General features: G+C 48.1%; 1 protein-coding gene across 8 annotated transcripts in view; it reads left to right on the forward strand.

Annotated features, from left to right (window-relative positions):
• ZC3H7B (zinc finger CCCH-type containing 7B) overlaps positions 1–13,057 on the forward strand; it is a 50,393-nt gene that overhangs the window by 15,339 nt on the left and 21,997 nt on the right. For 2 of the 8 annotated variants that reach the window (XM_032996761.2, XM_042792116.1), the window contains 8 exons: positions 46–105; positions 1,514–1,556; positions 5,622–5,881; positions 6,783–7,131; positions 8,093–8,205; positions 9,088–9,250; positions 9,337–9,498; positions 10,356–10,561. In XM_032996761.2, the coding sequence (XP_032852652.2) occupies positions 46–105; positions 1,514–1,556; positions 5,622–5,881; positions 6,783–7,131; positions 8,093–8,205; positions 9,088–9,250; positions 9,337–9,498; positions 10,356–10,561 (1,356 nt within the window). The remainder of the gene's footprint in view (positions 1–45; positions 106–1,513; positions 1,557–5,621; positions 5,882–6,782; positions 7,132–8,092; positions 8,206–9,087; positions 9,251–9,336; positions 9,499–10,355; positions 10,562–13,057) is intronic. The other 6 variants (XM_032996762.2, XM_032996763.2, XM_032996765.2 and 3 more) reach the window with 6 other exon arrangements.

The following is a 13,057-nucleotide window of genomic DNA, read 5'->3' on the forward strand; positions in this document are numbered from 1 at the left end:
CATTCATGGGCTGTCTCTGTTCTAAGACCTGTCTCTTCCTTGCAGCAGGAGTTGGAAACATTTTCGCTACTCAGTAATGGCACATCAATCAATTTGTCAAACCAGGTAGAGTTTGCATCCTGTGGTTGTTATTGTTCATGGATTGTGCTACTAGAATGCTTCACAGTTTTATTTACATGCAAATTTATAACTGTCTTTTAGGGTTTAAATGTATTAATTAGTGTTTTCCTCTTTTAAGGAATATTGCCAATGATATAAATGTATTTGAAAATATTTCTACTGAGAACGTTTTTGATGTCAGTAATTAGATGACTGAAGGTGGTTATTTTTCTTAGTTATTGTGAATGTTTGCTTTCTCTTGTATTTTAAATAAGTTTTAGTTTTCAAGTTTTTACATAGCTAGGGCAATGCTAAGTAAAAGTCAGAAAGTGCAACTGCTGAAGAAACATACAAAATTAAATCATGCAATGTACTGAGCGAGGTATCTACAAAGTTTATATGGTCTTTGTATTGTCCAGTCACCTGGGAGATCCAGCTTGGGCAGGGCACTGTACAAATACTAAGCTAAAATACAAGAAATTGCTGATTTCCTTGTTCTACCACTGAGCAAAAAAACCTCCAAATGCTTGATGTTTTTACAGGCTATTTGGTACTTCACGCTACTCCTTAAAGCAAATAAACTATAAAACCATAAAAATTGTCATTTTGTACAAGATGGGTACTAAAGAATTAGTTTACCTTGCACTGTTCAGTGACTTGCCTTCACATCTTTCTAGGAAAGCCAGCCAGCTTTCTTTAATAATTGTGCCTAGTTTTTAATTTTAAAATCTTCCCTTTTGCAAGAAATGGAAATAATGCAAAAACTAGAAGTTGCAAAAACTATTGCAGTAGATGCAGCATCTCAAGAGAAATGCTTTACCTTGTGCCTTTTTAAGCTTAAGCTGAAGGCACATGTGCTTACCTTTGTTTATGTTTCTGTAAAATATGGGCTCATTTTATTCCTTTCCTGGAGCTCCAAGTCAGCAGTTGTCTTGGCGGAAACGTTTTCCTGTTTTGAGTTTGCTGTAAAAGTTTGTGGTTGGTAGATTGCAAAATATGCGAACTAAGAAAAGGAACGTTGTGTAAGATCAGGCTAATCAGATCTCACAGTGCATGGGGCTGACTGATTGATGTGTCCTGAGACTTGGGACACAGCGTTCTCATCCACATCTGAAGAATCCTATTCTATGTACAGATTTGCTCACATGGTTGGATATTGTGCAGGGCTGGTATTCTTTTGCAGCAGCAGGGTTTGTCCACTGCTGGAGGTAAAATATGATAGGCTCTTTGGATTAATGACCTCTTAAAGTTTGTTGGGTTTACTGCTCTTGGACTGAAAGAGGCCATAAAACAAAAGAAAGGGCCAGATGAATTTAGGAGTAGTAAAGAGTCTTATCTGTGAAGTGTGAATATCTATTTAATGATTAATTTCTAGTGATATTTTTCTTCCCCCTTTCTTACACCCTCTTTGCAGACCACTTCCAATGGATTGGGTTCGATAGATGACATCGAAACAGGTAAAGACATCTGTCTCCTCTGATTTTTGTGGCTTCGGTAAGGTATCTAACCAGGCTGGCAGGCCTGAGAGGTTCATCATCTTCATTTGTGTCTCTTCTGTGAGCTCCCGGCTTTGGTAACTAGGAGAAGGAAAAGATGGTGGGAAGCAGGAGTGTTTTTTCCTGCAGAAAAGCTTATTGTCAGGGCCCAGTGAGAGACACATCTGGGAAATTAGAAGGGTCTGCTGAGGTACACAGCTCTCTGCAGTTGTGCTTTCTTAAAGCTGGGCTTGGCAAAGCTTCAGAAACTCTGCTCCTGGCCAAAACAGTCCTGATAAAGTGAAGTTAAGGTTGTAGGTTGCTGTTTGTGCTTTGAGTGCGTATGGTCCTCCGAGACATTGAGGCGGAGGAAATGAAAACAAAGGGAGTTGGGAGGGACCCAGGGAGAGCCATGTTCAGGGTTAGGCACCCAGAAGGAGCAGAAGAAGGGCTACAGGGTTGCTTTTCTCATGCTGGGAAACAAGTGACCTTAACTCTGCCCCTGTAGAAAGGCTCGCTACATGCTTTGCCCTTTGTTGTGTGCTGGAGCATTGAACTCGTGCCTCTGAGCACATCAGTCTTTGTTTCTTTGAAAGGTAGCTGTGTGTGTGAAGGTAAGTGTGAAGACTTACCACTGCAAGTAGCAATTGCTCTTTTTATAGAAAGAAACTAATTTCATTATTAGGGTACTTTGGAAAACATGTTAGTTCTCTGTTGAATGCCAGTTCAGAATGCTACGTGCAATCATTAGACCCAGTTCTGCGAATTATGGAGAGTTTTTCATGTTGTCTTGCTGTGCTAAAATGCACCGGACTCCTACTGCAGAGTAAAGATTGACTGCATCCAGTAAGCTCTTTATCTCATCAGCATTTGGTGTAAGAGCAGCATACTATCTTTGCTGCAGTTCAGACAGAGAGAATGTTTACTGCTAGGAAATCTTTTCAAAAGCACTGAAATTACATGCTATCCCATTGCCCTGAGAGTGATGTGCCACCAGGAGGGCTGAGCATGCTGGGTACCTTGAGAGTTTCAAAGCTTTTTTAGCAAGGTGGGGTTTTTTTGTTGTTATTGTTTTATTTTGTTTCTAAGATGCAAACTCCTGAAGCCCCTTCCCCCATGTTTTGCTTGAACTCATCTGGTTAATGCAGCCCTGCCCTGCACGGATCAGGGCTCAGATCTGGCTCAGTATGGCCTTTGGCCATCTAATGCACTAGGGAACCACTGCTGTTTTGGGAAACAGAGCTAGAAACAGGGGCTTTTAAAAGCACTGTACTTGCCCCTCTGGGACAGGCAGGTGTATGTCCAGAGAAGCTACCAGGTGTGGGGCATGGCATGAGAGACTTGGTTTGGGGGAGTGGTTGGACAAGACCCTCACTGAGTTTATAATAATAATACATGGGGCTTAGTGTCATGACAGTGGCAGAAATCAGAGGGAGGCAGGTGTGTGCCTGTGATGCACTCCTCAAAGAAGGCTGTTTTATTTTTTTTAAGATGAAGCAAATACTAGGTGATTGCAGGAGGTGCATGAGCTTTCTGGAAGGAAAGCACATGAGATGTGGGTGTGGTGGCTGGTGAGTAAGGTCAGCAGATGGGATGTCCTGAGGAAAGAAGGAATGGGAAAGGGGGGATAGGGGAAACGATTGGACAGAGGGGAACAGAAGGAAGTGGCTGAAGGAATGACAGGGTTTGGGTGGTCAGGGAGAGGGGAGCAGACATCTCCCCTCTGCCCCTTGCAAGTAGTGGAACCTGTTGGTCCCTGCTCTTCTCTCCCTTCACATGCACTGAACTGTGGGGGTTCCCACATTGTTCTCTGTCTTTTGGTCATGTGTTCAGCTTTTCAGGGTTTGGGGCCAAGTAGGATGTGTGAGGGCCTCTTTGCTCTGCTTCCCAGTCTGCGTGGAAACTGGAGGGCCTCTTTCATTCCTCAGAGAAGGTCTGAACTTCTGGATCTTTTGGGGCCCTGTCATTGTGAACCCTTCTGCTCCCCCCTGCACGTGTCCCAGCCCTTCCAGCTTGTCCTGAACTTCTTGTTGGCCCCTGGAGGGATCTTGACAGTACTCCAGATCTAAACATCTGAAAAATGGGAAGGCACAAGCCGTCCTTTTGTACTGAGGGAAATCTGGCCAAGCTACCAGTGATGAGGCCAGCACCAAGGGAAGTTGGATGGCTGACTCCCAGGTGCAGCTGAGGGGCCCGTGCCAAAAGGAGATGAGCTGAGAGAAATCATTGCAAAGGGGGCATGGGGTTGGAGCCAAGCCTGATCTGAGGGGGACCTGCAAAACTAAGGACATTTACAGCCTTCCTTTGAGCCACTGCCTGTGGGGAATGTGTCCAGCTGCAGCCCTGAATACCTGTGTTGGATCCCATAAGGTACAACATGCGCTTGCCTTTGATCACACGCATGAGGTTGTGGAGAGGGACCTGAGTCTGTCCCTTGCTGCTTCCCCCTGCTTTCCCTGCCTTTCATCACAGCTCAGCCTCCAGTGCCTTGCACAGTGACCTCGGCTGTGGTCCATCCATGTGGACCACTCAGCAAATGCCAGAGGAAGGGTTGCAGAAGGTGGTGGTGTGCTCCTGGTGGGGTTAGAGACAAAGGGGCCTCAATGTGTGTGTCATCTCTGCTGTTAATTTGTTGAGGACTTGAGGGCTTGCAGGAGTTGCTGATTTGCTGAGCTCTTTAAGAAGGGCACCAACACAGTCCTCGGTCCATAAACATGCAGCGTAGAGGATAGCAGCATGGCTCATTCGCCCAGTCCCAGCTAGAAAGGAATGGCTGAGTTCTCATGGGGGCTGAGTGAGCAGAGCTTGTACAGACAGGATGCAGCATTTCTTGCTGGATCAAGATATGTGTCTTGGAAGCTTGTCTAGTTTCTTTCCCATTCTTATCAGTCTTTCTAATAAAAGCTATTGTCTCCCCTTCCAAGCTTTGCCTTGCTTATAGCCTACTTGTAACTACAGTGCAGCCACTGCTATGTGGATGGAGAAAGTAGCATCTTTGTCTTACTTCTTTTCTTTTATTCCAGGACATCTGCACAGGGGCAGAATTAAGGTAGTTTGGGTGCTTGGTTTGAGAACTGCAAATGTAACGCTGCATTTTCTGAATTTCTAACATTTAAATGGGTTTTTTTTAACCTTTTTTTTTTTTTTAGAATAAAATGCTCTTCTGTGAAGAATATGTGCTTGTAACCTTAACTTCACTTAACAGAGGTTTATATTGCATGATGGGAACATCTTACTGTTTCAGTAACGTACTGGAGAGGCAGGGAAGCCTTAGGAAAAATCGCTGCCTCTCTTCTGCCCCAACCCTGGCTCACACAAGTTCCTGAGGGGATGTTTGCTGCTGAGGTGCTGAGGGGGAGCACGGGCAGCAGCCTCACACCTGCAGACACCAGGAAACACTTAAGAGCAGGGAATTTACTTGGGTAAGGACAGCTGAGTGAGTCTGATGGGATTTTTGGGGGGCACATTGTTAGTACAACCCTGATCTGAGCATCCAATATCTGACTCTCTTCCCAGCAGGGCCTTGTGGTTTTTATCTTCTGCCATTTAGGATGCCTGAGGTTTTAGAGAGGGTGTGCAAGTAAGCCATCTTTTGTCTGTGATATCGAAGCTCCAAGAAGTAGAGCAGGCAGTGATCTCAGCCAGATGCATTAGTGAGGAGCATTAAAGAGAACACCAGGTAGTGGGTTATACAGAAATTGGATTATGTGCCCCTGGCCTTTAGTCCTGGCCACAGTGAATTCAGGAACTGCTCAGCCACAGGGTTTGTGTTGTTCCTGGTTACTGTACAGGCTTGCTAAATCCTGCCAGTCAGTGTGGGCACTGGCCCTTAGAGCATATTTCAGCTATTGGTGAGCCACTGGAGACTGGGAACAAAGATCAAAGGGCAAGAACTCTTCAGACCAGAGCCCCTCCTCCCAGAAAATTGGCATAATTGTTGTTTGTGATTTGATGGAGTTGTACAATATTGGTTTTGCCAGGCTGTGCTCTGCTTGCCCCTGCAAGAGGCTCTCCTGGCTGACTGGCTCTGTTTCTCCCTCATCACAGACTGCTCTATGGACCTGCAGTGCCTCCAAGCTCCTGTGGCAACCTCCATCCCTGTGAGCGAGGAGCTGGCCCCTTTGCCCTCTGACTCAGATGCAAAGGGCTTGCCGACCTCGCTCCCTGCTGCCAGCTTGCTCCCATCTCCAGACTGCGTGTCCCTGCCAGTGCCTGAGAGCGTGGAGGACTTCACAGATGGGGACATCATTGGGGAAGAACTGGATTCCCTCCTGGACTCCCTTGCCGAAGGGTCACCATACCCTCTAGTAAGAGTGGGCGCTGCATGGGTCCCTTGCTTCTTGTTCCAAACAGGTCCTTGGAGTGTTTGGATATGCATGCTGCCTTTCTCTCTTTCTGTCACTCTTTCCTCCTAGCTCTTCCTCTGGCAAAACTCATAAATTCCTTCCTTTATTTCTGTAACTGGCTTGTGAGTATCTAAAGAGCTTGCCTTCAAGCCTGCTTTGCTGTGTGCAACTTCGTGAAGCTGCCCCTCTAAAGGTATCCAAGATAGCCTTTCCCCTCCATCACCTTCCCCCTGGCCCTTGCTGTCCTTGGAGCTGAAGCAGGCCTGAGGATAAAAATGCCTGTGCTGTAGCAGGAATGATGGATGTATTTTATACAGTGAGAATCTTCTAATCTCCTTGTACTTTGTGCAGGCTGCATTCAGTCTAAGATCTTTGAACAGGTCTGGGAGCTGTAGAGACAATCTGTATTCATGCTTATGTTGGGTTTTAGTTTCCAGTGTTGCTGATGTTATGCAAGCCAGGTTGGGTCTGGAAGCAATATAATCATATTCATGCAGGATTCCTCTCGAGTGAAAAAGCTCTGATGAGAGGTGTCACAAATAGTGGTCATTACACTGACCATGCTGCTCTGTGTATTCAGCTGCCTTGTTTCTCAGCCTGAGTTGGTTTAAATGCCCAGTGCTGACTGATGAGCTCAGGTAGCCCAACACCTCCTCAGGGACCTCGGTTCAGACTGTATGTGGTGTAGGTAGATTGGAAGGTCTGTGGGAAGTCTGCAGGCAGATGGAACTGTCAGGTGTCCTTTTGCTTCAGATAATACAGCACACGCTCGAGTGGGAGCCTGTTGCTCTCTGTGTTCACTCCTTCTCTGCTCCTTGTCCCTAATGTGCTGTTTATCCTCCTCCTTCCTGATTCCCCAAAGTCTCTGGTCCAGGGCACCATTCCTACCAACCTGCCAACAGAGATGCCCCAGCTGATCCCTGTGTTTCCCGGGGGAACTCCGCTGCTGCCACCAGTCGTGACAGCCAGCATCCCTGTCTCCACCCCGCTGCCACCTGCCTCCTTCGGCCTGGTGATGGATCCCACCAAGCAGCTCTCCTCCTCCTCTGTCCTGGATGCCTTTGAGGCCCCGCCAGGTGGAAGTGGTGGCTCCACCTTAGATTCGCTGGATTCCCTGGATCTGCTCCCTTACACAGACTCACGGCTTGATGCCCTGGACTCCTTTGGGACAAACAGAGGGTCGCTGGATGCCTTGGATTCCTTTGCCATTGGTAGGTGTGGGGCTGATGGCATTTTGTGGTGCTTTACCGGTGAATGCATGCCAAAATGATTTCATTCAACGCTGTGGACATCTGTCATACAGCTCTGTCTGCCAGTGCTGCAGAATGGGAGTACAAATATAGAATGTCTTGGACAGAGCAGCTGAATAGGTCTAGCTCAGGAGTAATGAGAAAGGCTATAGGTGTGTGTAATCCCAGATAACCAGTACGTGCATGGTGTGAAATGTCAGAGGAGAAAGGAACAAAAAGGTGTATAATGATGAGCAATGAGATTTAAACCTCGCTTGGTGTCTAGGACACCTCCCTTGGCAGAATTTCCTAGGCTATGATATGATTCCTCCACCCTCCCCAATGACTCTGACATTTCGGACCAAATGAGAAAAATTCTCGTGACTCTTTTAGATGATATAGGATCTTATTGCGCTGGGCAGAACGGTAAAGGCCAAGGTGGGTCACTTCCATCTCTGGTTTCAGGGCAGTGAGTGTCCTGTTGAATGGGGCACTGCACTGTCACCTCACAAGGAACAAAGTTGTGGAGGATAGTGGGCAAAGAATAGGTCCCGTCCTGTCCCAGGAGGAAAGGCAGGCTTCTTGGCCAGCTTGTCCCCTGTATGGCAACAAAAGTATTTTGAGAAGAGCAGAGATTGTCCAGTAAGCACTCAACAGTCAGATTCACCTAGCGTTGGGCTACCTTGGAGCTGCCACCTTGGGAATGCCAGTGGTAAGCAACATACCGTTGGGTTCAGTAGAGTTTGGGGAACAATAAAGCCTTTTCTGGAGTTTTTCAAAGACTTAGACAGGTGGTTTGGGAAAAAAGTATTAAAATGTTATGAAATAAATAAAGCAAATGGGTTTAGTAAGCATTTGCTTGTCTCTCTGTGATCAGAACTGCCTCTGAAAGTGAAATGATTGTTTTTGTTTTGTGGGACTTTTTCCCCCTTTTTTTGCTCAGAAGAAAGTAGCCCTCAGGAACTGCGACACCCACCTGGCAGCCAAAAACCATCCCCCGTGGTGAGTGAGCCGCTCCCCCGTGCTGATGTCCCAAGGTGCTCTGGAACCAAGGTAGTAGTGACTTGGGTGATGTAGGTAATTTGGGCCCCTCTTCTTAACCCGCCCCAGTGAGTGATGCCTCCCATGTTGTGGCAAGACATGTAAAGATTTCCCCAGTGTCAGTAGGAGGACATTTGTTTCATCTTCATTTTTGTCTGCAACTGTTCATATTGCTAGGGTAAACATGGTGTGACCTAGGTTGTAGGCTCAACAGGGAATCGTGGAGACCTGTGTTCCACTATGTCTGACAGCCATGTAACACTGAAGCATGAGGCAGAGTAAGCCAGCTTTGTCTTAAAACTAAGGAGGTTCTTTGCTCCTCCCTGCCCTTGTCAGGAGACTTTTCCAGATACACTGTCCCGCCCCTGTCCCATGTTTCCAGTCTTGGAAGAAAAGGGGATAATTATCTCTGGTTAGCAAGCTTGGAACAAGAATTATTCTTAAGTTCCTGGCATCATCCTATCTTTGTTACCTCAGTCAGATCCAAGCCTCTGTCCTCAGATTAGTGTGCTCCCTGAAGACTCACTGATAAATGGTTTGTTTTTTTCCCAGGTTGGGATAAGGGTTGATTGGAGAGTCTTCAAATACAGAGTTGGTCATGAAGGAAGGAATGGGAAGGAGTGAGTGGGGCATTTTGTTCTGTGGCTCATGATAGAAAACTGAGGTCCCCTACCACGAGAGAAAGAGGCCTGTCTTTGAAGTGAATATACCACGCTGTTTGCTATTTTTGAAGAGGTTGCGTACAGCTCTTTTGGAAATGCAGTTTCAAATAGGAACATTTTGATGGGAGGAAATGAGGAGGGTTTTTGAGAGACTGGAATGGGGCAAGGGCTTAGAGAGGTTTCTTACCCGTGTGGTTGCGGAGCTGAGAAAGGAGGTACGTGTGGTTTTGCTCAGGTCAGCCATGGTGGAGTGAGTCACCCAGCTGTGCCCAAGGTCACCGAGCACCTGCTGTCCCAGCCGGAACCAGTCATGCCCAACACAGCCCTGCTGGTGAAGAACCCCTTGGCATCTACTCACGTCTTCAAACAAGCGTGTCATATTTGCTACCCCAAAACAGGTGATGTGTTTGCTCTGCCACCCAGAGCGCTGGCCCAGGCTGGGGTTTGCCTTTCCCCAGGCTGATGGGATTATTCTCTCCTTCAGGACCGAAGGCTGGCGATTACACCTATCGGGAAGGCTTGGAGCACAAGTGCAAGCGGGACATCCTGCTGGGCAGGCTAAAGAACTCAGAAGACAAGACCTGGAAGAGGATCCGTCCTCGCCCAACCAAAACCAACTTTGTAGGATCCTATTACCTGTGCAAAGGTGATCTGGAGGGGGGATAGGACTGTCAGTGGCTGGGAAGGGGGCTGTACATATGTTGGGAGGGGACTTCTAGTTCATATCACCTGCTGTCTTTGAGGTCTTCCTGTCCCATCAGTAGCCCATGGACCAGGAGGCTCAGTACAGTGAAAGGCAATGAGCACCCATGCTGTGGAGAGCAGGCAGCTTTTAAAGTGGTGGAGCAGAAGAGTTGCAAAGGCATAGTGAAATGCTGTGTACAGCCAAGAGCTCAGAGGTGCCCTGCTGACACGGGCTTTGATGAGAACCTGCCTCCTGTGCGTGAGCCTGCATTAGTCCCACTCCACCCAGTGACCCCGTGGAAGGGCTGTGGTTCTGCCTAGGGAAAAGCTCCTTCTGCCTGCTCCTTTCCTCCAGCCCATCCCTGTATGTGCAGGCAATGTGACTGGACTGGTCCCCAGGGTAGTGTCGTTACAAAGTGCCTAATGAAGTGGGGAGATTGCAAGAGCCGAGATAACAGGGCTCCTTAGTGCTGGGTGGCTAAGAGAACTTAATCTGGATTGGCTTTAAAAGTTGTGGTTAAATTGTGATCTGTTCTTGGCCAGATGCTGAATTAAAGCAGGCCTCCATTTTGAGGTGGGTTCCACAACAGGCAGTATTATTTGAGATTGTCATCATTCCGTAGTTTGCATTAACTTTCCTGAAGGTCTTGATATAGACAAACTTGGGGGGAGATGTCTTGTCTTTTTTCTTTAACTCTGTGTTTTCTTGCTTTCAGCTCCTTGTGAGGTGTGGGCAGTGGGAGGAGACGAGAGAGAGTTTTAGTTTCTGACTGGGCCGCCCTCCCTGTGTGGTGGTGTGTGCTGTTTGTTGCTTTGTAGATATGCTTAACAAGCAGGACTGTAAGTACGGGGATAACTGCACCTTCGCGTACCACCAGGAAGAGATCGACGTGTGGACGGAGGAGAGGAAGGGGACCCTCAACCGTGACCTCCTCTTTGACCCGTTAGGTGGGATCAAGCAGAGCAGCCTCACCATTGCCAAGCTCCTCAAGGAACATCAGGGCATCTTCACCTTTCTCTGTGAGGTACAGAGCTGGCGGGAGGGAACGTGCACCCTTCATCATCTCAGTATATATCTGGACCATTGATATGTTGATAGCTGCCATCATGGAAGCATGGTAGAATGACTGACACAACTGGAGTGCTGTAATGGATGCCTGTATACTCCTCAGAAGGGATAGGCAAGGAAGGAGAGGCGGTGGGGTAGCCCTGTAAGTTAGGGAATGTTTTGACTGTCTAGTGCTTAATGATGGTGACGATAGGGTTGATTGTGTGTGGAATTGGGGAAGGCCAACAAGGTGGATATCGTGATGGGAGTCTGTAACAGACCACCCAACCAGGATGAAGAGGCAGATGAAATATTCTGGGAGAAGTCTTACAATCACTAGCCATTGATCTTGTGGAGGACTTCAACTTACCAGATGTGTACTGGAAATACAATACCAGGGAGAGGAAACAGTCTAGGAGGTTCCTGGAGTGTGTGGAAGATAACTTCCTGACACAGCTGGTGAGCGAGCCAACTAGGGAAGGTGTCCCGCTGGACCTGTTGTTTGCAAACAGAGAAGGACTTGTGGGTGAAGTGATGGTTGGAGACCGTCTTGGACACAACAATCATGAAATGATAGAGTTTTGATTCCTGGAGAAGTAAGAAATTGCCACCTTGGACTTCCAGAGGGCAGACTTTGTCCTGTTTAAGAGAATGGTTGGCAGAGTCCCTTGGGAGGCAGTCCTGAAGGGCAGAGTTGTCCAGAAAGGCTGGACATTATTCAAGAAGGAAATCTTAAAGGTGCAGGAACAGGCCATCACCATGTGCCGGAAGATAAGCTGGTGGGGAAAACAACTGGCCTGTCTGAAGAGAGAGCTGTGGCTGGCACTCAGGGAAAAAAAGGAGAGTTAATGGCCTTTGGAAGAAGGGGCAGGCAACTTAGGAGGACAACAGGGGTGTCATGAGGTTATGCAGGGAGAAAATTAGAAGGCCCAACTAGAACTTAATCTGGCTACTGCTGTAAAAGACAATAAATATGTTCCTATAGATACATTAGCAACAAAATGAGGGCTAAGGAGATTCTCCATCCTTTATTGGATGTGGGGGGAAACACAGTGACAAAGGATGAAGAGAAGGCTGAGATATTTAATGTCTTCTTTGCTTCAGTCTTTAATAGTAAGACCAGTAGTTCTCGGGATACCCAGCCCCCTGAGCTGGAAGACAGGGATGGGAAGCAGAGTGAAGCCTCCGTTATCCAGGGGGCAATGGTTAGCGACCTGCTACACCACTTTGGCACACACAGTCTATGGGGCTGGGTGGGATCCACCCCGGGGTACTGAGGGAGCGGGTGGAAGTGCTTCCTCCAAGCCACTTTCCGTCATTTATCAGCAGCCCTGGCTAACTGGGGAGGTCCCAGTTGACCGGAGGTTAGCAAATGTGATGCCCATCTACAGGAAGGGCTGGAAGGAGGATCTGGGGAACTATATGCCTGTCAGTCTGACCTCGGTGCTGGGGGAGGTTACGGAGCAGATCATGTTGAGTGCCATCAAGCAGCATGTATGGGAGAAGCAAGGGACCAGGTCCAGTCAGCATGGGTTTATGAAAGGCGGGTCCTGCTTGACTAGCCTGGTGCCCTTCTATGACAAAGTGGCCTGCTTGGTGGATGAGGGAAGGGCTGTGGATGTTGTCTACCTAAACTTTAGTAAAGCCTTTGACACTGTTTCCCCCAGCTTCTCCTGAAGAAGGTGGCTGCTCATGGCTTGGAGAGGTGTACTCTTCGCTGGGTAAAAACCTGGCTGGATGGCTGGGCCCAAAGAGTGGTGGTGGATGGAGTTAAATCCAGGTGGTGGCCAGTCACAAGTGGTGTTGCCCAGGGCTCAGTGTTGGGGCTAGTTCTGTTTAATGTCTTTATCAGTGATCAGGATGAGGGGATCAAGTGCACCCTCAGTAAGTTTGCAGATGACACCAAGTTGGGTGGGAGTGTTGATCCGGTTGAGGGTGGGAAGGCTCTGCAGAGGGATCTGGACAGGCTGGATCAATGGGCTGAGGCCAGTTGTGTGAGGTTCAACGAGGCTGAGTGCCGGGTCCTGCACTTGGGTCACAACAACCCCATGCGAAGCTACAGGCCTGGGGAAGAGTGTCTGGAAAGCTGCCTGGCAGAAAAGGACCCACGGGTGTTGGTTAACAGCCAGCTGAATGTGAGCCAGCAGTGTGCCCAGTTGGCCAAGAAGGCCAATAGCCCCTGGCTTATATCAGAAATAGTGTGGCCAGCAGGGCTAGGGAAGCGATCATCCCCCTGTACTGGGCACTGGTGAGGCCTCACCTCGAATACTGTGCTCAGTTTTGGGCCCCTCACTACAAGAAAGACATTGAGGTGCTGGAGTATGTCAAAAAGGGCAGTGAAGCTGGTGAAGGGTCTAGAGCACAAGTCTTATGAGGAGCAGCTGAGGGAAGTGGGGTAAGAAAAGGAGGCTCAGGGGAGACCTTATTGCCCTCTACAACTACCTGAAAGGTGGTTGTAGCAAGGTGGGTGTCA

This window comes from Tyto alba, unplaced genomic scaffold (assembly GCF_018691265.1).
Source record: "Tyto alba isolate M040663 unplaced genomic scaffold, T.alba_DEE_v4.0 Super-Scaffold_2, whole genome shotgun sequence".
Classification (NCBI taxonomy): Eukaryota; Metazoa; Chordata; class Aves; order Strigiformes; family Tytonidae; genus Tyto; species Tyto alba.